Source organism: Rhopilema esculentum, chromosome 11 (genome assembly GCF_057945365.1).
Source record: "Rhopilema esculentum isolate cy_ngs chromosome 11, ASM5794536v1, whole genome shotgun sequence".
In the NCBI taxonomy this organism is placed as follows: domain Eukaryota; kingdom Metazoa; phylum Cnidaria; class Scyphozoa; order Rhizostomeae; family Rhizostomatidae; genus Rhopilema; species Rhopilema esculentum.
In genome coordinates this window covers 4,974,672-4,999,330 of record NC_142825.1, presented here as the reverse complement: position 1 = coordinate 4,999,330, position 24,659 = coordinate 4,974,672, and the positions used below count along the sequence as shown (strand labels likewise).

Here is a 24,659-nt window from a genome sequence, read left to right as displayed (position 1 = left end):
AGCATTAAATTTTTTTATATAGAACTTTTCAGGGCTCTATTACTTATAAGCAGCTATACAGGGAAGTTTCCTTCTTAAGGTGCAGAAATACAGTGCTAAAAGTCGCTCTACCGGTAGCACAGGACAAGTGGAAATTGCAGCACAGCTGGGGAAATTTTTCTTCTCTTGATATTCTAGCTCGAAATAAGGGAGACTGGTAGCTAACATCCAATTCAGGGAGATTATCTGGTGAATCAAAGGGGTTGCAGTTCTAATTTACTATGGGGTGATAGTTTTGCAATGAAACCTGTCTTCAATTTTGCTCAACCCCCTCCTTGACCGACCCATCCTTGACTGATTCAGTACAAAACGTAATTAATTTGGCCCAAAAGTAAAAAAGGTTGCTCTTCCCTGGTCTACTGGCTCTGAAATGTTTGCTACGACAGTCGTCTTTTTGTAAGACAGTCATTTTTTAGGCTTCTACAAACTTGCTTGAGTCCGATCTCTTCGGACGAGGAAAAATAGCCCAACTTGTGCGACGGTCAGATTTACAGGTATTAAGAATCGAAATAAATCGCCACCATTACGGAATATCATCACATGAATAACGTTAATCATTTCGTTTGTGCCTATGCAGTATCTAAAGTAGTCACGAATGTGTTTTTAAGATAGGCATTAATTAAATGCTATAACATCATAATATCTTGGTTTTCTTGCACAACTCTGACTTATAAGATGCTAAAGGACTGCAAAAGGATCGGACGTGGGCAATTATCCGATTTATGAGATCCCAACTAAAGCGAAGAGCAGCAAACGGACTGTTTCCGTCTTTGCTCGAACTAAAGTCCGATTAAAGCACATTCTGCTGTACAACTTTTTCAATTTTTTTCTTTTGGCTTTTAAGGCCCAAACGGGCAAATTCTGAAAACCTTTTACCTGAACCGTTCATCTTAGGAATCAAATTGTGTTTTAAAACAATATAAATTCTGTCTGATGTGTTTTAAATTATTTTTGTAGACGTTTGACGTGTTTGACAAGAAGGGTGAATACATGTGGATATATTATTACACGTTGCACATAATAGGAGCACAGTTTATGCTGAATTTAGTTCTTGGTGTTCTAAGCGGGTATGCGATTCTCTTGATCATTCTGTCATGCATTAAATCATTACCATGAAGATTCAATTTTAGCTAAATTTTGTGGTGTATTCTTTGGAATGAAATAAAAGGAAAGGTTTAATCAGACACGCTTAAGGTATCTGCTCTAAAACTGTCAACTTTTCTATCAACAAATTCTGTTTGGATAAAGATTGGTAGAGTGTTACCTGCAGATCTTAAGGGTGATGATAGAGACTTAAAAATTAACATGAATTTTTTGAGGGACAAATACCTCTAATATATGCAAAGAACTTGTAACTTTTTGAAACAGTACCAACAAATTATGTATCATATGACACAAACTCATCAATTTACTATTTCTTTGCCAATATTAAATGTTTTCATAGATAAATTTTTGAGACGTTGAATCTTTTAATTGCATAATAGAGAATTCGCAAAAGAGAGAGAAAGAGTGGAAAATCGTCGTGAATTTTTGCGTGTAAGGCAAAATCAGCAGATAGACCGAGCTTTAAATGATTACATGAATTGGTTAACAAAGGCAGATGAGATTATTATTGAAGAAGAAGAGCGAGAGGCACAGGAGCGTAAGTATTCTTGAAATTTGGACAATTTAGCCTGTCCTTGATCAATCTTGACTGGATCTCTGTTTTGACCAGAATTTTGAATAAAACATAAGCAAGCCTATTGATTAGAGCTATTTTACAATTTTTAATTCGATTAGCATTGCTTTGTTTATACTTAAGAATAAAAGCAATAGGTCAGGGCTCTTATACAAATACTATAACAGTTGTGAACAATTTTTTAGCGTTACAACATTTGAAAAAGGCTTTGAAAAAAGCAAACATTTCACAAAAAACTAAAAGCTGTTTTGTCTGAGTTTAAAACGTTAAAATAAAGTTCTGAAAGAACAAAATGGAAAATATATACCAAGATGTGGAACAAAATAGGCAAATTGAAAAAACATGACCGGTATAGTTGTCCAATCGCACTGCGTGCCTAAAGAAAACTTACCACCGGAGTCCATGAGGAAACGAACTCTTTCTGTCTACACAATAGCGGGTTTTTTGATTGTATGTAGATCGATTCCAAAACTGCTAGATAAAAAGACGACCAATTTAGTCGTATTTCACGTAAGTTTTGAAACTCAACGTAAGATTACTTGGAGTAAGCCGGGTTCAGAGTGATTTATACTTGAGGGTATTTTTCTTGTTTATAGAAACATCAAGTCGCCATTAATGCGTTTAAATTTTTTTGATAGCATTGATATATTTTTAAGCTGCATTAATGTCATTTTTATGAAACTTTAGAAAAGAAAAGAGAAAAAGAAAAAGGAATAGATGGTAATTTTGGAATGACAAATATCTTGGCAAAAGGAATGAACACCAAAAAGAGCTTTCGACTGAATTTGAAATCAAAGTAAGATGTTTCAAAAATTTGTTCTGTCTCGCCAGTAAAAGTAAACTTGCATAAATTTACGAATACGGATTGATTTACTTTTGCACTTTTTGATCTTGTTTTATTCTTGAACCAGGGTTGCTGTCATAAAAAGTATAGAAGAGGGCTTTATTGTAGGCAGCTTCTGGAAGGCTCGTCTATGACCACACCTAGAGCCACATCCAATGTTTTTGCATTTTTTGTTAAAGATTTACGGTTGTGTATGTAAAATCACTCAATCTATTCCCGAGTCAGAAGACTTGTAGAGAGTTGTTCATTCACAAAAATCTACAGCCTTATAAACGGTCGCCAACACAGAACTCTTCCAACCCAACATGTGACTGACTCTTAAGAGGGCCAAGCCCCCTGACCCTTTTCCACATATAACGACTTTTGATACATCTGCCTCAAGTCTTCTAAGTTAACTATTATTTGCTTTCTCTGCTTTAGTGAAAGTATAAGAGCAAGATTTCAGAGAAAAAACAAGTTGATTCGACTGAAGATGCGACGTTTAGTCAACCACCCTGCGTTTTACTGGACTGTCATAGCTTGTGTCTTCTTCAATACTGTCTCTGTTGCATTACAACATTACAATCAGCCTGACTGGCTTACTGATCTGCAAAGTATGTTTTTTCTTTCTAAAGTTTATCTTCTAGAATGGCTTTTTGTCCTCAGATGCTTTTCACTGCCCCAAGATTAGTGTACACAAACCATAAATATTCAGCTTGCAAAAGAATTTTTTTAACTCACTTCCTTTAAGACAAGCAAAACCACCAGAGTAAACCAATGAAATATTCCGAGTCAACATGTTATTTTCGCGGTAAAAATCACTTAATACTGTTGCAGGACTTGAATTCGATTTGATACTATCCTATTGTGTTATAAAGAGATCCAGTTAAACCCATTTAATTGTTGATATCCTAATTATCTTTTAGATATTGCTGAAGTGGTTTTCATCTCCTTTTTCTTTTCTGAAATGTGTCTAAAGCTGTATGGCCTGGGCCCAAGAATGTACTTCAAATCGCAGTTTAATACGTTCGATTGTGTGGTAACTATTTTATTTTTAATGAAATCAGATGAATAATCTCAATGTTTTATGCGTATTCCTGTTCTATGTATTTGCCGAAAACAGCTCACTATCTTCTTTAACAGTTAATTTAATGCGATTTTTCTGTTAGTTTATAGGCTTAATTTTCTTTGGTGTGTATTGCGTTCCATTTAACCTAGCACACACGTCCAGCGATATCTAAAAAGTCAACTGTTTTACTAGAATGAATTTTTTTTAGGCATTAGTATTTTCAAGCAAAATGGCAGCGTCACTGCAATTCATATTTTCAGCAATTTCATTCAATTCTTTTCACATAACAAATGCACAGCTTTTCCGTTGCAATTTTATGGAAAAGGGCGTGTCGCCTTTCTTCATGCAGCAATTTAAGTCACACGCATCCTTAAATAGATATGTTTATCTGTTTCTAACTCTAAAAGCATGTATTTTGCAGGTTGTCTGTGCTGGAGTGCTGGAAATAATTCTGTCAAGAGTGAGCAACACGCAGATGGGAATTTCGGTGCTGCGAGCTCTGCGATTGCTCAGGCTTTTCAAATTCACAAGGTAAATCTTTTGTATTACTATTTTTGTTGAATGTATTTTCATTGAAAGTGCCAATAATGACTGCTTGATCGCTGTTTTGCTACAAAAATGAGCAAGCACTGACGCAGATGCAAAATTTTGTCTATGCATTGTATTCAATATACAAAGGAAGGCAAAACAAGTTCAAGTCTAAGAAAGAGGCACAGTTTCAGAGCTTGCTATCTGACCTCCACTCTGTGCCACATCAAAATACTTCGAGTATTGAAATACCAAGTAAAAGTATGCTTAAATTAAATAAATGCTTTTATTTGCCTCAATTATCATTGAAAGAAGAACAAATGAAATAATTTGGTAACTTAAGGTGCTGGGTAGTTTGTTATCTCCATGGCGATAAAGGTCTCATGGATAAAATTGATGGATTTATATAGTAAAATAAGCTGAAACTTTCAAATCTTTATCTTTCATCAACCTTATTGATGTTGAATTCTAAAACTTCACGATTGATTGTATAAACTGAGGCAATCATAAACATATCTAAAAGCAATAATTTTTTGGAGGGTACGAGATTATTGCTTCGCTGCTTGAAAAGAAGCTTTTCTAACTTGTGGTGTAATTTCATGATACTATTCTGCTTTTAGATACTGGGGCTCTTTGAAAAACTTGATTGCCTCATTGCTTAGCAGTATGAAATCAATTCTCAGCTTGCTGTTTCTACTTTTCCTCTTCATTCTCATATTTGCTTTACTTGGAATGCAAATTTTTGGCGGATCGTAAGTAAAACTTGCATTCATTCTTTAACATTAATTAGTATGATATCGTTATTGTAAAATTTTTTGAGGTAATTCTATTATTTTGAAACTGCATTTATTCAGTCAGAAATTTGTCATCGGCGTTTTCTATTGATAATTATTGACGTTCCAGCATTTATTACCTTAAAATCAAGGGTTTTTTTAGTACTTTTTTCAATTGAAAATTTTTGTTTGGATATTTCGATTGAAAGACTTGAGCAACCTGTTTTAACTGTGCCATTTTTAATTACGGATGGTTTTTTGGTTTTTTTCTTCAGCTTTGCAGAGCAGATTCCGCCTCCGCGTACAAATTTCGATGATTTCTTCAATGCCATGCTTGCAGTTTTCCAGGTAGGATATCTTTTACAGAATTATCAATTTTTATAAACCTCCAGCAAAAAAGAGGAAATGCCACCATGATGTTCGATTGACACCATCATGTCTTTTGCTTCAATCATGTTGTTTGTCTTCCCATCAAGTTACAACTCGCACATTCCAAAAGTATTATTAGTCAGTGGCAAAAAGCAAACCTTCCGTCGAAAATTTTTTTGCCGATATTTCTTTGTCAAACATTATATTGTGTAAAATGTTCACAAAATATGATAGGGCCGAATAATTTGTTGCCTTTATTTCGATTTGAACTGCTACGACGTTTTATAGATCGGGGACATTCTTGCCTACCGCGTAATCCTACTGCTGCTCAAGACTGGCTTAACATATAACGCTTAGAATTTCTTACAACTACCTTTTCAAACATAATCAGTAAAAATATCATCTTCACAGATTTTGACAGGAGAAGACTGGAACACAGTCATGTACAACGGAATAATGTCGCTTGGTGGACCAAAAGACCCAATCGGCCTAGCAGTTTCTCTCTACTTTGTATTGCTTGTGGTCCTTGGAAATTGTATCATTTTCAACAAATACTTAATACTTAATATTAACCGTAGTCATAACTGGACTAAGGATTAATGCTTCATAAAGACAGCTGCGTAAAACTATTTTTTAGAGAAGAGGATATAAAACGTATTTTGAAAGCCGGGCTGTTTGTTATGATGTCATGAATTCATGATGCCATCCATGATAATAGTAAGGCTTTTGAATTGTCTAAATCTCTCAGGCATTATAACCAAAGGAAGTAAAACATTACCACATAATTTATATGTAGATAGAATTCATTTGCATTTTTTTAAAGTTTCATTGGATTCAGGGAGGGGAGTTCCTATGCATTTGTGGGTTTTGGCATGGACCTACTGCCATGCTCTCCTTATGATTATTAAATGACCATAATTTTAAGGCATACCTTCACTTCAGATAACCTTAGCAGCTTAAAATGAAAAATGGCTAGAAAACTTAGCAAAAGCAAAGTAGTATCCGAAAAACTGGTTTAAAGAAAAGTGTTGCGTACATGATTTTAAGTGATTACAATGTAATGATGGTTGAATAAAGACTTAACTAACTCCACCGATGGGTGGCTTTTATGTATTCTATAGTTCTAGACACCATGAGTATTTGTTTACTCAAGATATACTTGGATTCTCCCTTGCCATTGATAAAGTGAGTATGTGGATTCAAAATGTTGATTGCTCGTAGGAACAGTCAACTCATAAATTGCGTGTTTTGCAAATAGATACACATTTCTTTGGGCTTTATAAATAAACGAGTCAGGCCCATATAGAGTGATTATTCATTCGATCTGTCAAAAAACTCCTTAATTTATAAAAGACACACTGCTGAATGTCTTCTTGGCTATCGCAGTGGATAATCTAACAAACGCACAGCTTCTTGGCAAGGATGAAGAGAAGGAAGAAGAAGAAAGACAAAAACATCAGAAAGAAATCAAAGAAAAATATGCCCCCAAAGTCAATCATGACGATAGAAGGTTTGTTGTGCGATTAAAGTAATAAGTTAATCAATGTCACGCTCAAAACAATTGTTTATAAATGGCAAGTTTTTACTCGTCTTTTGCAAGTCAAGGTTATTGTTGATCAGGTTCTTTCAAGCATCAACTAACAAAGATTGTAATAGAAAATATAAAGGTTTTATTTCCGATCTTTAACCGAGATGAATTCTGTTAGTCTTTAGAATTTAAAGCATAATTTGTTTCTGTATTTTTTCGTTTAGGAACAGAGACAATGATAGAAATTCATCCAAGGTAATTGATACACTGCTTGGATACTGAAAGAAAATTTTGGCATAATGTCAAACAATACTATCGTTATTCTTTCGAAAAGGCTTTATGGGAGATTAGGCTCCTTCATTTTTTTTATTTTACCCTTGTATAGAAAAAATAGCTAAGTTCAGACCAACTAAATAAGCTTCAAGACACCATAATCAATTTGATTACGTTGCTGTGAATCAACATCGATTTATCCAACATAACAGATATATTACTGCAAAGGTTACAGGATCGTTTAAAATATGCAATGGTTGCAACTTCCTCCTTGGAAAAGGATGGAGTAGGTCTAATTTCGTTTGAGATATTTCTCTAAATCTATGTGAAAGAGATTCGAATCCACATACATTTTTGTTTAGAGTTTTGTTTTTTCGAGATTAGATATGCATTAATTTGGAGAGAAAGTCCTCTCTATTAGTGTAAGCAAGATATCCTGTCTGGACCTCGCCTGTGCATCATTGCATTCTTAAGTCCCTCAATTTACGCATCATCTGATGTGCTGAACTCTGATATAATAAATTCGCGGAGTAATTTTGCATGCTTTTTGAATTAGTATACATGTACTTCTGAATATCCATACTATTTCTTAGAAAAAAGCAAACGTTTCAGATGACGAATTTGACTCAGGCCCAGAGGATGGTAAGCATTTTAACCTACATCAAAGCCTTTTTAACCTTTAATAGATACCCTCCAATCTTTTCTACTGTAGCTTTCTTGCATCTAAGTATTTCTTTTATTCTCACTGCTTGCCTGCATGACAAAAAATTAATTTGCCTTTGACAATGGCTTTATGATAAATTTTGGTGCATAAAAGGTACAAATTCATCTTTCTGTTTGCTTAATTTTCCTGTTTCCATAACTATTCTCTATAAAAAATTTCCATTGCTACAGAAAGCTTTTTGAAAAGGTGCCGCCGCGGCTAAAGAAGCTTCGTATCAGATCCAAGGGTCTAAGGTTCCTGTCCGTTTAATGACCAAACCTTCCCTTAAGTTGGGAGACCCTTTGGCTCTTTGTATTTCCAGACGTAGGAGTCATGAGTTGTTGTCACATTGAAGAAGGAACCAGGACACTGCCCTATAAGCACAGGAGTCCTAAAAACTACCTTGAAATGCTAGATAGTAAACACAAAATAGAAGGCCATCTATAAAATGTTTTTTCAATACATGCAACTTCTTGCAAAAGTCAGATAAAACAGTTAGTTATTAAATTTTTCCCCGACGTAACCCTCAAATAGTAGCATGAAAACCGAAATTATGTCCTTGGTAGCATCCATTTTTTATGCTTCCCTGGTCCTTTTTTGACGAATTTCTTCACAACTGACCGTTGTTGTTTCCGGACAAATAAACGCTAATTCATTATCCATAATAAATCGCAAGCTAAACTGAGCAGTTATTATCAGAGCTATTATCAAGAACAGGCCATTTGGAGTACACCCCCCCCCCCCCACGGCGATTTTTCAAAATTTGCAAGTACCGCATAGTTAGTGGAATACATTCAAAATTTCCTTAAGCATAATCTAAAGCCTTTATATAAAGCACATATGGTTTACGTCTGGTGTTCACTGTTAGGTGGTCATGCAAGACCTGGTGATAATTTTTTGAAGAATTTAAAGAACCCTGGCAGAATGACTGGCAACATCAATTCTTCTCCATCTACTGTTCTTCCCACGAACACGTTCTTCGTCTTTACACCCGGAAACCCGTAAGCTTTTGCAATTAAGTTTTGATTATTATTTTAGTTCTAACTGATGTAGAATTCAACAAGGAAATGTATACAAAAGACAATATATTGATAAAGACAATAATTATTAATCCCAAAGACAATATATTGGTTGCAATTGCTTCTTCAATGCATATATGTTTCTGTCGACTCCAAACTTCTTTGCTTTCCACTCAAAATTTATATCCTTGTTTTGACTAAATGATCGAATGATCAATTGCTTATTGATATGCATAGAGTTCATTTAAGTACAGGCATAATAGTCAAGCCAAACAATTCGTGTTTACATTCGAGTGAATTCAACTCCATTATTTGTTTTCAGGATTCGAAAATTTTGTCATTGGCTGATAACACTGAGGCATTTTGACAACTTCATCCTGGGTTGCATTTTGATAAGCAGTCTCTTGTTGGCATTTGAAGACCAGATTGATGAATCAAACAACACGGTAAAAACAAACCTAATGTTCTACTAATTGATATTTTATAAGACAGTTTCAAAAGAATGCTCTTTGAATTTCCTGGTCCAACTAGTTGTTTGCATCTTGAACCAATTTTGAATCAGCCATAAAAAATAGTGGTTGCGTCAATCATCACCTATCAGTGAAATATGGACCCAACTATTCAACAGTTTAGTTTTATACAAATCCAATTTATTGATCACAAAATCATTATTAATCACCGATAATCTGAAAATCAATTGATGTGCGTCCTCTTTTTCTCCATCATGAAAAACATGCAGGTTCTTCTCTTTTCTGCAAAAATGATTTCCACAGCATAATTCTTATTTACTGACACATTTTTTGTTCCATCCTGTACCTCAGAAAAACAACAATGTCAATTTAACACTCTCAACAAAAGAAAAAAAAATGTCATGAGCTAGACTTGAATAAGTTCCATGATTTAAACTAGTCTGGTAAGATAAGTAATTGTTGGTTAATTTGAATATAAAATACAGAGCATTGATCTTAATTTTTACCATCTTCGTTGTAGGTGCTGATATACTTCGACTTTCTCTTCACAAGCATTTTTGCCATGGAGGTCCTTGTCAAGGTTTGCCAACAAGCTTTATCAAATTTTCTCAAAACGTCATAAACAGCAATTTAAATTTAACGTTTTCTTTTTGCAAGATATCACACTTGATAACAAAAAAATCTACAATTCCATTAGAACAAGCAAGATCTCTGTGGAGGAGGAATATGAAAATTATTCTACATTGTTCTTTTAGATCATAAATTATGGAGTTATTCTGCATAAAGGTGCATATTTCAGAGACGAGTGGAATTTCATTGATGCCCTTGTAGTCAGCTGTGCCATTGCTTCACTCGTATTGAGGTAGGAATATCAAGACTGTCTACAACTATTAAAAGTTTTTCTTGAATTTCAAGCATCCATCAGATTGGCTTTATAAACTTTTCTTGGTCTTTCCTTCAGTTTTCTTAACAGAATGTCTCTTCAATTGAAAAATCTTAGATAACGAAAGGACCTTAAAAGTCTTAAAAATGCAAGGATTGTATTTCATCATTCTGATTTATGATACTAAGGTTCAAAGGAATTGTATAACTATTTCATTTGACCATTTAAAGTCATAATGTAAACCCAGTATTCAGGTAGCATTTTTTTCTAAGAAATTTGCCAAAAATATGTTCAAAGTGAATAAACTTCTACTCCAACAAGCTTTTATTAATTTATTTACTTTCAATCTGCTATTTATTTATACAAAAGCTATATTTTTGAGCATGAGCTCAATCATTTTATATAAACATTTTTTATTTCTCTTCTTAACCAGCTACGACAAAAACCCTTCTGCTGATTCGGAAAAATTTGTCAAAGTGCTTCGAGTGCTCCGAGTATTGAGACCCTTGAAAGCAATAAACAAGGCTAAGAAGTTAAAAGTGAGTGTGCTTATGTCATCCAATTGCTTTTTTCAGTAAACTCCCGACTTGAATATTCGCCAAGACGAACTGATATTTCATTCTCCTTGCCAGATACTTTCATACAAACAAACGTCCCAATCCCCCACCCCCCCCCCCCCCCCCACCCCCTTCTAAGGTAAGATGCGAAGACGATAGTGTGTAACTCGTGCTGAGACTCGAAACTGACTAAAGATCATAAGATAATTACAACAATACATACTAAACACAAGCAACATAAATTGACATAGTAATGTTTTATAGATTAGCGTCCAGTCCTATTACAGTAAGTCAATCATTGGCCATCTCGAACTATTTCATCTATCCCTTGAAGGTTCGAGTTATCAGCAGTATGCTGTATTTCTAGGCTAACATGTATAGGTTTATTTATGTTAGCCACAAGTAAATATATCTCCAGTCTACAAACTTCCCACATTAAAGAACCACTGTCTTCTTTGCCTATTTTTACAATGCTTTTCTACTTCATTTGCATAACCGTTTTACTGTATCATATTCGTGCCAATGCAAGGTTTTTTGCTTAGTTATGCGATTAAAGTGGGATCAAAAAAGAGAGTTTCAAACAAAAAAACAAAATGTCATTTGTACCACTTGCAATATCCCTATGAAATTACCTCGCCCCACTATTACCCCTATTGAACAACCCCTAACTATTTTATGATTCCAGCAACAGAGCAACTTTCTGACATGATCAAATAAACCTGTCACAGAAGCATTTATTTGAAATTCTTGCTCTTGAAATTTAAATGTATTGAAGCACACAGAGCCATTTATAATTATTTGGGCGAAACAGCACCCTCAGAAAAGTGCCAATGAAATAGACATTTATTAAAGCTTCTTGTTTTCAATCACCTGTGAAAGGCGCAGTTTTTTAGTGTCCTTGAAATCTTTCTATGTTTTGCACATTCATTTTTCAGTTTATGTACTAAAACCTATCATTTAGAGCAAAGTTAACCCTACTGTGTATAATTCCCGAATAAGTATGCCCATACAAATTCCATCCAGTGCTGTGAGAAGTAAAGACTGCTAGCTGTTTAAGAAAAATCCTTCATTACCCACGTTTCACTTTACACGATTGCTATTTTACTACATTAAAAGAATTTACTCAAGCGTCTTGGCTAACTGCATTTCTTTTCATTCAAGGCTGTTTTCCAGTGCATGATATTTTCACTGAAAAATGTGCTAAACATATTGGTCATCACCCTTCTTTTCTTGTTCATATTTGCTGTGATTGGAGTACAGCTCTTCCAAGTAAGTAATACCAACCTACTTTCGTTAATAGAGCCTCTAATTCATGTCTTAACAGTTGTACTAACAGCATTTTTGTATTTCAAAACACCTTGAATGTGATCCTAAAGAGCAATTTTGATAATTGTAGGGATCTTTAAAAAAACACCATCACCTGACTTGTTGAGACGCTACGAATAATTATTTGAAATATTTGAATGATAGGAATATGTCAAAGATAAATATAAATATATTTTTTACAGGGAAAGTCGTTTTACTGTACTGATCCATCGAAAGTTACCAGAGAAACCTGCAAGTGAGTTCTTAACAATTGCCTGTAAACATCTCAACACTTGTACGCGTTTAAACCGTAAGGACTTGGAAACCTTTAGACTGACTTTCATATTGGATTAACACGTTGTTAAAGATTATGCCTGAAAAATCATGATGACTTCATCTTAAACGAGATTGAATCTTGAAACATCTATGAACACGAGGTGCTTATAACAAGGCATCGCTGACCAAGTTGATCATCAGCATCATCTTGAATACAATATTCTTATGTAATGGCAGAGCATACTTATAATAATTTAATTGACATCTTTACGACAAGGCAAAGAAACAATTTGACGCTTGAAAACAGAGTTTTCCTTCGCGTGGAGTTAGGTTTTCTGAATGTCATCAGCTGGCTAGGGAGAAATTTCTAATTTGTTCCTTGCCGACCAAAGACTAATTTGCTCTTTTTCAATCAAACTGGTTTATAATTAACTATTTATCATATTAATTTGATCGAGCAGCCTTGCCAACTGACATTCTTTGTAATCATTGACACCTGTCTTTTCCCAGGGGATTCTATCTCGACTATCCAGCATCCAACCCAATGGCTCCAGTTGTACGTATACATGGGACTGATTTTCTAAAACGTTTATCAAATCTTGTTTTTTGTTTTTCTTTACATCATTTCATAGAATTTTCCATAAAACCTTTAAAAACTGTCTATGATAATACTGATTTTTTCTATTACGCGAATCGCTCGTCTTTAAAATAAGTTCTATTTATTGATTTCCAGGCAAGAGCCCGTGAATGGAAGAAGCATGACTTCAATTTTGACAATGTGTCGTCTGCAATCGTGACGCTGTTTACCTCATCGACTGGCGAAGGATGGCCAGAGTAATTACACTCATTACATTTCCAATTCTTTCTATAAATCATTTAATTACTATGGCTTTTTTGCAAACTTATGTTACTTTGAGACATCGTCGTGAATTTTAGTGAATTCTCCTTTTTGATGATCCCTATATGCAGTTTAAAATGTTGCTCTAATTGGTTGGTACTTGTTTCAGTGTCATGTTCAATGCAATCGATGCAACTGGCATAGACAGAGGTCCACTGCTCAACAACCAGTTACAAGTCTCTCTGTTCTTTATATTCTATGTCATCATATTCATGTTCTTCTTCCTGAATATCTTCGTTGCTTTGATCATCCTCACGTTTCAAGAGCAAGGCGAGGCAGAGGAAGGCGAATGTGAGCTTGAAAGAAACCAGGTGAGTTTGCTATAATAAATATTTTACTTCATCAGACAAACTTTAAGATAATTTTACCAAAAACACGTGTCCATCAAGTGTAATTAATGTTGCTTTTGAAAAGAACTCTATTGTCGATTATTCGAAATATACTTCAGTTAATATGGAAGTGCAACTAATCCATTAAAATTGGTTTTCTTTTATTTGCATTAGTTTTAGTTTACAAATTATCTTGATGTTTTTTCTGTTATAGCGAGACTGCCTTCGTTTTGCTATGATTGCCAAACCGGCTGAAAGATTCATGCCAGAAGACCCAAATACTCTACAATACAAAGTGTGGCGTCTTGTCGATTCAATACCATTTGAATACCTTATCATGCTACTGATTGCTGGGAATACAATGATCCTTATGCTAAAGGTATTTTCAGATTTAGCTATTTGATACAGATTTATTTAATAGATAGTTTGAATTTACGTTTATTTTGAATCTTCCAAAGATATTTTTCAGATCTCATAGTTCCTTCCGTAGTTGTTTCCTAATTACGTAGAGCTCTGAGAGTAGAACTTCCTGTTCCATGCAGTGTAGCAAAACATTAAGCTATGTTTTTGAAAACCATATCTTGTTAAGCAGTTATCCGTTTCACTAGAATTTTGCTTTATCGTAGTTTGATGACCAGCCTCCTGCCTACGAGAGTTTTCTCAATTTGCTGAATGACATATTTACGTTCATGTTTACCGGAGAATGCATTTTGAAACTATTTGCATTCAGAAAGGTAAAAGATTTGTTCTTTCTTGAATATTTGCATGTACCATATTCACACTTTCACAAAACCCCAAACTGGTCGCGTAGCCCAGTTTAGGACACCTTGATTCAATAACTAAAAGCCTGAAATTAATGGGGCCCAAAAATGATTTTATATCCAACTTTTTATGACTTCATTCAAGTTAACTATATTTTAAAAAACTTAAGAGGTCTTTACTGTGTATGATCTATTAAACGCTCGGGCCTTTATTAATGTTTAAAAATTAATGTTAACGTTTGATTACCATACCTGTTTCAAATATTTGCAATGATCAATCACCAACATTATTAATGACGTGAAAAGAGACAGAAAAAGATTTTTCTTAAGAATTTTTTAACAGTTAAGTTAACTTCAAAAGTTTACACTAAACCAATTTGAGCTTTCAAATTTTTAAGCAAAATATAATTTGTATATTGCATCAGCTCAAAATTAAAAACAAAATTAATTTTTGTATCTGTTATTTTAGAACTATTTCAGAGATGGTTGGAATGTGTTTGATTTCATCATAGTACTTGGCAGCTTGCTTGATTTCACCTTCTCCAAAACAATGGTAGGTATCGTTTTGCTTTCAGAACCACTGATATTAAGCCTGCGCACATACTCTAAGTATCTTGTTCTGGTAAGTTACTTAGAGTCTGCACGCAGGCTACTGAAGTGATATCTTTCTCGATGTATCGTTTCAGCCAGAATTGCGTTTATTCAATAATGAATTCTTGAACAACATGGGTGCAGCCGTTTGTGGTTTGACAACCTTCAGACGACTCTTAAAACAATGGATGGCAATAGTTGAACATTAATCTTTGTAAAATCATCAAATTGCTATTAAAGCTTTCGGTATGACTTCAAAGTGTCATTAAGCTATGGCGCTCGATAAAAACGATAGGGATACGTGAACTAGATTGTTTATCATAAATTAATATGATGTCTCGTTTATTTCATTGCTCTATTGTACATATCTTCAATTTCTATTTACCTTATAAATTTTCTTTGTTTTGCTTGTAGGATGCTAATACAATCCCGTTCGACCCTAGTCTGTTCAGATTATTTAGGGCTGCTAGACTGATCAAACTGCTGCGCAGAGGCTACACAATCAGGGTTCTGCTTTGGACGTTTCTCCAGTCTTTCAAGGTATACCTTGTATACATGCATACTTGCACTTGCTTCATGCAAAATCATAAGAATTCACGGTTATTCTTTAGTTAATAATATCACTTTTTCCAACTGTAACTCTAAAAGCAATATTTTTTTCCTATGTAAATTAATAAGTTTCATTTGAAAGATTGGTTATATGCCTTCGAGACGATCACTTAGCTAGCCCTGAACTTTTTAATTTCTTTATTGGTTATGCTTCTGTATGTTACATAATTGTTTTGAGCCTGAGTGTTTTCAATGCATGGTATTGTATATAGACTTAACCTTCTCTTGCAGGCTTTGCCCTATGTTGGCATGCTCATCTTTCTCCTTTTCTTCATCTATGCAATCATAGGCATGCAGGTTGGTAACTTTTTTCTTTAAATTGAAAGCTACAAATGTTCATTAATACAAAAATCTCAACTTGCAATGATGGATATGCAGCAATGTGAAAACACTGTTGCTTATGGTAGTGGAAGAAAAATGTTAATTGCAAATTTGATATAGATGCAGAGTTATTTCTTGCCGCCTGAATCTAGCTTAGATTCTATTGCAAATTTTTAACTGATTCATTAAACAACTTTTAACCTTTCATGTCAGAGGTTTCTGATGGAAGGTACGCAGGATAGGATGTTCGCTGGATTCTGTTAATCTTGCAATGAGTAAAATGATTAATAGAAATATATTCAGGAACAAAACAAAACAACGATGATAATCAAAAATATTTTCAAATAGCATTTCAAGATAAAAAGACTTATTCTTTATTAACAGCTGTTTTCTGCGATAAAACTTGACGCTGAAGATGAGCCATGGTCACTGATCGGTAGACAGAACAACTTTAGGACGTTCTTTCAATCAATTCAAGTTTTGTTCAGGTAAAATCACAGAAAAACAGTTTATCACAGCAAAACCCTTGGCATGTATTCTACAACATCCTTAGAAATGCTTTACTGTGTACCTTTATTTACATTTGATATGATTTAGTAGAGTTACTGCATATCTTGGGTTAAGCCCGCCTTGCTAAAAAGCCCCCCCCCCCTCCTCTAATGGAATAAACCCCTTCATTCGTATTACTTGTAAAAAGAAGGTTCCCTCCCTTGGATACGATGTTTATCTTACTACCTCGTCTGAATTACTGCTTAAAACAGATTCATTGCTTGCGTGTTATTAGTTTTTCAAGTGATATCAGCATTTCCTTGTTTGAATAATCTTTCCAGTTTCATACATCTACCATTCCATTTTATAATCCCCCCAAAACCTCAATATCTCACTCCAATCAATAAATTTGAGGATTTACGGTGATTTCATAATACGCCTTCATCTGTCACCTAGGTTTTTCAAACTCCTTTCAACCCATAAACATTTTGCTAATTGTAGATCTGCAACTGGTGAAAATTGGCACAAAATTATGTTAGCTTGCACTGCTCCTGCCAAGTGTGACACGTCAATCAAAGGAAAAACGGAGGACATGACTTGTGGAAGCAACTTCGCATTAGCATACTTCATATCGTTTATATTCTTTTGCTCTTTCTTGGTATGTATTTCTACTATGCATCGTGTTAAAAATTGCTATCATGATGCTGCTACTCCGTTTGTTTTCTAATTCTAGTAGGTTACCTTTCTCATTAAAAGATTCCGTTAAGCGTAAATCACATTCACACCGACTTTAACAAGTCTAAATTTCAAAACAGTCATGTGAACTTGGTCTCTGTAATGATCTAGACACAAGCCAACTCTGCTGTTTGCTTGGCATTAAATCAAAGGAGCTGTACATAAGGAAGATTCTATCGATATTTTATTCTGTTGTAGATGTTGAACTTGTTTGTAGCTGTTATCATGGATAACTTTGGGTACCTGACCCAGGACGAAAGCATTCTGGGGCCTCATCATCTTGATGAATTTGTGAGGGTCTGGGCAGAGTATGACCCTCGTGCTACGTAAGTTTACTCATTTTATCAAAGTATCTTGGCAATTCAATCCCATCTACAGAAATTCTTGTTTCTGCAGAAAATCTTATTGGAAAGTTTTAAGCAAATGCCCTTAGCAAGTTGTAAGCGAGACAATAACGAAGTGAAAGATTGAAAAGTTATTCACCTTGAAAAATATTTTTAAAAATGGCTTTGAAAAAAGCAAGCAATTTGAGTCATACTAAAGCTTTTCGTCTGACACTCTTAAAGTATAAAACACCAGAACATAGATCAAAACACTACGCTAAGAAATATCTATACCAAATTGTGGATCGAAATAGGCCAATCAGAAACGCGAGCACATGACTGTTTAGGTTGCCCAATCAGTGCCACTTGCCTATAAAGAACGTTACCAATAGAGTCCTAATGTGAAAACAAACTCCTTTTTTCTACACAGTAGCGGTTCTTTGTGTTTATGTCGATAGACTTCAAACCTGCTAGATGGAACGACGGTCGGGCTTTACCAATTGTCCGAAACTTGTCGCCATTATAGTTTTTTGCACAATCTGGGTTTTCCAGTAAATGCTGCCCGATAGCAGAATCGCAGGTTTTAGTTGTAATTTTAGATCTGCAAGACCGAGGTGGCTGCTCTCTTACTCTGAAGAGTGTCAGACGAAAAGCTTAGAATGATTCAAAATGTTTGCTTTTTTCAAAGCCATTTTAAATTTTGTACCCGAAATGATTGTTAGGAATTTTTACGTGGCTATTAGATCATTAAAAGATAGATGTGATTATTAAAAATCAATTAGCAATTTCTTCCACTTGCCTCTTAAACTAGTGAGTAGGCAATCTATGGCGAGTTTTAGTGGCTACAGAATTAATGATTGGAAAGAGCCGGGATTCGTGAAACCCCACAGGGCCACTGATGCATAAAACTTGATCTTGACTTGATCGAGACAAGAGTGTCGCCATCAAAGAGAGTCTCAGATCAGTCCATGCGAGGAAAGAGCCTTCACTGTCATTCCTAGCAATGTTTTCCTCTGCTCTGGCCTTTTCAGTACTCATAAACACAGCATTGCAACTCTCGCATATCCATATCATTAAAGTCTTCCCGTCTTTTTTGGGTCCCCTTTCTTTGGAAATTTAGTAGGCTTTGGTGTTGCAACACAATAGGAAGCTCGATTCAGTCTTTTTTATTGATCAGTGTACAGGGCACCCCAAACATAAGTTTAACGATTTCCTTATTTCTGCAGAGGACGGATCAAACACACAGAAGTATGCCAGCTGCTACGCCAAATGTCACCCCCAATTGGCCTGGGAACCAAATGTCCCAAAGTCGTTGCATATAAGGTATTGTAATTTGACACCCTTCATCGATTGATTAGCTACAGCTATGGTTCCCTTAATCTCGCATTTGATTTCGAATTCAACTTCGCCGTTTAAATAGTCTAATTCGACGACGTTTTGCATCACTAACATCCCCTTTACTTCTGACATTCCCCTGTTTTTAAAGCTGCATTGCCTGAGACTCTTGTTTTTGTTTTTCTAGCGGCTCATACGGATGAACATGATTCTTCATCCTGATAACACGGTGGATTTTACAGCTACATTGTTTGCTCTGGTTCGAACAGCCCTCGATATCATGACAGAGAAAAGTAAGTTACAGCTATTCATCCAAATGAATTCGTGATGAGCTTAAAACGTAAAGGAGTAGACAATAAATCCAAGTCAAGCACCATGATTTACTTGAAGTACCTCCTATCCACACAGTTCCAATCGATTCTAGAAATCATCGGCTCCCTCACTCACGTTAACTGAAGAAATGCTCGAAAAATGAATTGCTGCTTGTGTTAGAGTGAATGAATTGGATTTAAATCCAATCGTTGTTGATGATTCACAGTGCCATAACGAGCTTCTAAGTTTTTAACCTAATCTTCTTTGATGATTTCTAGACAATTTGCAATCCAACGACATGGAAATGCGGGAAATGTTAAAAAGAGTATGGCCAAAAATAACAAAAAAGACTCTCGATAGGGTAATACCCAAAAGACCCAAAGGTAATTTCCATTATTTGTCTCTTCTTTCATTTGTCATGATTCGATAATCTTCTTTGAGAAGCTAGAGCTAACAAGATGACACAAAAAAGTGGAAACATACTGAAGAACTTTTCGCCCTACACTCTTAAAGGTACAAGCATCGGATAAGGACCAATGGTAATTTTCTGGTTGCTTTTGATCATCATCGGACGTTTATTCTCTGAGTTGTGTCGGACGAAAAGTTCTTCAGTAGGCTATGTTTCCATTATTTCGTGCCATCTTCAAGTCTTTTGGTACCAAAACGTATTTGGAGATTTCTTTGTAACATATTTTTTTCAACTGCTAATTTACCCTTCTCCGTGATTTGCCTTTTTTGATCATCTTAATCTACAGAGCGCTACACATGCTAGTTCATTATTTTGTTTTACGTAGTAATTAATTTTTCTTTTTTGAGCCAATCTTGGTAGTTATTGAGTAATTCTACAAAGCAAAATTTTTTATAATACTTTTCAATCAAGTTAATATTTTTCAAAAACACTTTTGCGCAGGATCAAACCAGATGACGGTTGGAAAGATATACTGCGCCAAATTGATTTATGAAAATTATAAGCATCTCAAAAAGCAAGGAAAGGACTCCTTTAAAGTAAATATGATTTTTAATTCATTTATTCAACAAAGACATGATGTTCAACAAGCTTTTGTACAGCTTAAATATTTAATATTATCTACAGAAAGCTTGTCTGGAAGTATGGTTCTATATTGTAAGAATGAGTTGAAGCTTATTTTCAATACAAGCAACCACTACTTTCTAAAAGGACATGCTTGCTTCATCCAGTACTTTATGTCCCTTTCTGATGCAAAATCTTAATTGATTTCCTGCACAATTTATGGTTTGCACAAATTGAAAATCTTTTAACAGAGTTTCTGCTAAGAAACCGATGGTGAATCCGACTGTTGTTATACTTCCTATGTCCACATGCACGAGTACAAATTTTTCTTTATTTAGACTTCCTTCTAATGAACGGAATGTTTTTAATCAGCTGATTCCTTTCTCTTAGACCGAAAACAAACCAGAAACAATGATTCATATTCCTCATATGAATTCCGTAAGTTTTGTTTTAAATGCCTTACTTATGCACCCAATTTGTTTGGCTTTAGAAGCACAAAAATACTCAGTTTAAGGCACTAGGCAATAGGATTTGCAGCATGTTTATAATCGAGAAAACATTGAAGATTAGCCGATTGGCTCCGTAACAATAGGTCTATTGTATAGTCTAACCAATGGTAATTTAAATGGCCAGTGAAATGCGTCGGGACATAGGGCCTTTAACATGCTTGCAAGCTGTCTTTAACTTTAAGCTAGTAAATGATAGAAAAGTTTTCTTTATTGAAAAGAGCTTGTCAAAACACGACCTTCAAGCTCTCTTGATACCGGCAATGTCTGTTTGAGTAGGACCCTGGTCTCAGTTAGATATTGGATTTATCTTTTGGATTCTAAAAATGTGGTCAAAATTTTTGATGAATGAAATGCAATGAAACAATGCTTAGCTTGAAATTCTTCCTACTGCCAAAACTGAATTTTCCAAGACAATAGTTCACTTTCAGCTTAAACCCTGTCCAATTATTAACTCTTATCTCACATCATTTATCTTAGCTTGTTTAAATCCCTGTTGCATTGATTTCTGTCATAGACTCTGCTGATTAAAGCAGAAAACCCTTGTCAGTTGTAATGTAACTTTTTTTGAAGAATGAACTCTTGAAAACTCGAGAACTAGAACTTGGTGCTTGCAATTCTCATTCAGTCTAACCATATAGGATATTATTTGTCCTATTAAAATGGTTCACATTAAGTGGCTTTCATCGTGGTATCTGAGTACCCAATAACTGCAAAAAGGTAAAGATAAAAAAATATTGAAGTTGATCCGATTTCTAATGTTATCAGCACTTTTTTGACACAAAATAAACGGAGTTGTTTTTCAGTCTAACAGTATAGTCTGGTTATCATATAAACAGCTAGGTTTGAAGTTTCATGTAAAGATATTTTTTAGATAAAGGAATAAGATGAATATTTTTGTGATGAATTACTTTTCTTGGCTAACTGTATACCCTGGCAGTGTTTACACTGAAAGCACGTAGGATGACGACAACAAACATATTTCATCGTTTTGCAGGACAACTTTTACGATATCGCCAACGCAGCCAACCACAACGCACAAAACCATAACACCCCCAACCATCATCCAGTAAGTACAAAGTGCTTTTTCCTTAGTTTTAGCCCAGTTGCTTATTGTAATAGCACTGCTCTAGCCAGAAGCAAATCCACTGGCTTTTGATATATTTTTCAAACCGGTTAATTGCACCGAAATTACAAACAGCAATCTAAAATACCTATTCATCAATGCTTCTCAACCTGGATAGAGGTTTAAGACAGTTTAAAGCATACATACTTACTGGCGAACCATGAACTTTGCGACAGTCAGTGAGGTTGGCTAGTGAAAGATAATACCCATAGGCAAGTAAAGTACTGCCCCCATTTTGCCTACCTTTATGTTATTTTACAGACCAAGGAACAGGCCACAAATAATTTTTTGTGGTCCCGTCAAATATGCCCTGAACATGGATAATCAAAGCAGTACACCATTAATAACACATTCAAGTATTTTACTTCTCATATCCAATTTCTCTGTTCAGTCACATAGAAATGTTCCTGCACTTGAAAAAGTATCGGATCAAATGAAAAACCACGTAAAACAAAGATCTACAGCACATCTTAATACTGTAAGTATTAAAATCTCATATAATTTGTTGTTCATCTCTTCAGATATGCCGAATCACTGAGATTCAATCTAATTTATCAAGATCACTATAACGAATTTATCACTTTAAGTCAAATAACTTTTCAAAGAAAGAATGAAGTCGTATTTATGCTAAGAAGAAGCACACATTTTATTTTGTTGGTACTTTGTATTGTTTATGTAAACATTTAAAGCACAGCCTTGAAGATATTCTCTCAGTAAATAAAGTATTTAGCGTATATCAAAGAAGATTGACAGCAAGTACAGTCATTCTCAAAATGTGCTTTCACTGCCACTTTTGTTATACTTTAGGGTTCCTCGCTAAGTAGCCCACTCGTATTTGCATTTGATGAGGATCTAAACCCTTGATTAGGTGAACTAGGAGGCTATCAGTGCCTGTTACTAAGTTGATCCAGAGCAAAGTTTGATCCTTTTAATCCTTTAAATAACATTTTGAAAGTATATTTGTTAAGTTGTTAACTTATAAAGTTCGTATCGTATGAAGTACTTATAAAACTTTATCTTTTAAGGCAATTCCAAATGGAAACATGAGACAGTCAACCCCAAATCTATCCCAGAACCCTATGCAAGGTGTGCAGCCAATTTCAGTATCAATGCGCTCATTAAATCAGCCTCCGGAACAGCGAAGGAACGCTGCCACTGAAAATGGCTATCACCCGAATGTAAAACAGCAAATAGCTATGGCTATAAGGTCAGGACATAGTCCGTATGCAATCTACGGAATTCAAGATCAGGAGGAAGATGATTGGTGCTAGACATGGTGACATTGTCCTTTCCGCCAATAGAATTCCGCCTTTGAGTTAGCAAGGTATTTGAGCCACTGACGTCATTAAATGACCAAGTATCAAGTTGAAGCGTGCTCCTCCGTTCAGTATTTTACCAAGAGGTCGCCGTTTCCACTACATTCACGAACATTTTCGTATCAGAATTAAACACCTAATCTATTTTAAGAACTATGTAAGGATGTAAATACGCTTGTTTCACCTGAAATTAGCACAGCCATGGTGAAGAGATGAGGAGAAATAACACTGTTTAAAAAACTGTTATTAACACCCATCTGCACATATGATTTACGAAACTACAGTTCGTGCCGGATCGCTGTGATTTGCCGCAGTACAACATCTCATAGGAGAGTTCCAAAGGAGGCTAGCTACTTCACTTGTCATTATCATGTTATAGAAAAGGTTGGAGCAATATTTATTAGAAGAAGTAACATTGATTTATTTAGCAAATGATAAATGTTTCTGGATAGGCTAATTTTAAAGTAAAGTGTTTAGACATCACGAAATTTAAGTTAAGCGTAAATTAAACTCAATCTTTAGCTGGTATCATTTTGTAAAATTGTAAGGAAAGTTTGGAAACAGAATATGAAACATATGGTGTTGGCCCTCCTAGATGCATTACCGAGCCTCTTCAGAATGTATTCATGTAAAACTGCAGTTTTCGTAATGTTATTTCCAGGTTCTACTTCGAGCAAAAGCCCATTGGTTTCAAATCCATTATGTTATAGCACTTTTTCAAAAAATCCCCAAAATGTTGTCGTGAAAAATACATTCCCCTTTGAAGGAAATTTTTAGTGGTAAAATGGAAGAATAAGATCTAGCTGAAAATAATTCGTTTGGTTATCGAAGTATTAATTGTCCAGGCTTTGTTATTTAACTAAGAATATTCGTGAAAATAATCTTAAAAACCCGGTTTATTTTCATCTACGGCTTTTTTAAAGAGATGTCCTAGAGTAAGAAAGTGGTCTGTTGTGTGAAGTCCCTCCAGAATTGTTTTATTTTTCTAGTGCTTCGAAGCTCGCAGAGATTTTTGGGGGATTTACTGTGATTTCAAGGAAACTTACCTTGAAAAGTTATCGTGTTATAATTTTCAATTAATGATCGTGTACCACTAAAGAATATCTCGTTATAATTGTCGTTAAAAAGGTTTTTACAATGAACTTGCAGTAAAATCTGGGTCTTATCATATTCTCATGGATTCATCTTTTGTACTGCTACAAATTCACAGATAACGGGATTTCTTCGTTATGATCCTAATTAGTTAATAAGGAGAAGAGAAAGCTGTTGTGCCAAAAGTACGCCAAGGCACAATTAATGGCAGAATTAGTGACGATTTAAAAAATAAACAAATTCTTTTTTCTGATTTCTAACAGTTGGGAAAACAGGCGTTGTCCAATTTCCCCCTGCCAAGAACTGTTCGTTGGTATGGCGCCCTCGTACTGATGTGCTCCCACTTTGATATAGCTCCTTTATGACTGTATACATAAGCCATGCAGTGCCGTAAGAAGGATAGAATTATTAGGGGTACCAGTGACTGAGAACAATAAATCCAAAGGGGATTGTTCATTGGAAACAAAGGACTTTCATAAATGTTGGGGACTCAAGCACCCCTTACCCACCAAGGGCAATAGTATCTGCGGCCCTCCCATAAAAGTTTGTCTTTTTTAAAAAAATGATGGGATAATGTGGGGCAAAAACCTCCA

General features: G+C 35.0%; 1 protein-coding gene across 3 annotated transcripts in view; it reads left to right on the top strand.

Moving 5' to 3' along the window:
- The window catches only part of LOC135693185 (voltage-dependent calcium channel type A subunit alpha-1), a 45,151-nt gene extending 21,023 nt beyond the window's left edge, over positions 1-24,128 (top strand). For all 3 annotated transcript variants that reach the window (XM_089111051.1, XM_089111050.1, XM_089111052.1), the window contains 38 exons: positions 997-1,106; positions 1,524-1,681; positions 2,405-2,513; positions 2,982-3,154; positions 3,467-3,579; positions 4,031-4,140; positions 4,758-4,889; positions 5,186-5,258; positions 5,691-5,814; positions 6,633-6,789; positions 7,032-7,062; positions 7,674-7,722; positions 8,652-8,784; positions 9,125-9,248; positions 9,793-9,852; positions 10,028-10,134; positions 10,589-10,694; positions 11,874-11,981; positions 12,221-12,273; positions 12,804-12,849; positions 13,027-13,127; positions 13,301-13,502; positions 13,735-13,899; positions 14,147-14,254; positions 14,751-14,834; positions 15,287-15,412; positions 15,713-15,778; positions 16,187-16,290; positions 16,793-16,949; positions 17,225-17,352; positions 18,576-18,672; positions 18,872-18,977; positions 19,275-19,379; positions 19,907-20,001; positions 20,417-20,464; positions 21,530-21,601; positions 22,050-22,136; positions 22,684-24,128. In XM_089111051.1, coding sequence (XP_088967177.1) covers positions 997-1,106; positions 1,524-1,681; positions 2,405-2,513; positions 2,982-3,154; positions 3,467-3,579; positions 4,031-4,140; positions 4,758-4,889; positions 5,186-5,258; positions 5,691-5,814; positions 6,633-6,789; positions 7,032-7,062; positions 7,674-7,722; positions 8,652-8,784; positions 9,125-9,248; positions 9,793-9,852; positions 10,028-10,134; positions 10,589-10,694; positions 11,874-11,981; positions 12,221-12,273; positions 12,804-12,849; positions 13,027-13,127; positions 13,301-13,502; positions 13,735-13,899; positions 14,147-14,254; positions 14,751-14,834; positions 15,287-15,412; positions 15,713-15,778; positions 16,187-16,290; positions 16,793-16,949; positions 17,225-17,352; positions 18,576-18,672; positions 18,872-18,977; positions 19,275-19,379; positions 19,907-20,001; positions 20,417-20,464; positions 21,530-21,601; positions 22,050-22,136; positions 22,684-22,929 — 4,173 coding nt within the window. In that variant the 3' untranslated portion in view covers positions 22,930-24,128. The remainder of the gene's footprint in view (positions 1-996; positions 1,107-1,523; positions 1,682-2,404; positions 2,514-2,981; positions 3,155-3,466; positions 3,580-4,030; positions 4,141-4,757; positions 4,890-5,185; positions 5,259-5,690; positions 5,815-6,632; positions 6,790-7,031; positions 7,063-7,673; positions 7,723-8,651; positions 8,785-9,124; positions 9,249-9,792; positions 9,853-10,027; positions 10,135-10,588; positions 10,695-11,873; positions 11,982-12,220; positions 12,274-12,803; positions 12,850-13,026; positions 13,128-13,300; positions 13,503-13,734; positions 13,900-14,146; positions 14,255-14,750; positions 14,835-15,286; positions 15,413-15,712; positions 15,779-16,186; positions 16,291-16,792; positions 16,950-17,224; positions 17,353-18,575; positions 18,673-18,871; positions 18,978-19,274; positions 19,380-19,906; positions 20,002-20,416; positions 20,465-21,529; positions 21,602-22,049; positions 22,137-22,683) is intronic.
- Positions 24,129-24,659: the final 531 nt, after the last annotated feature.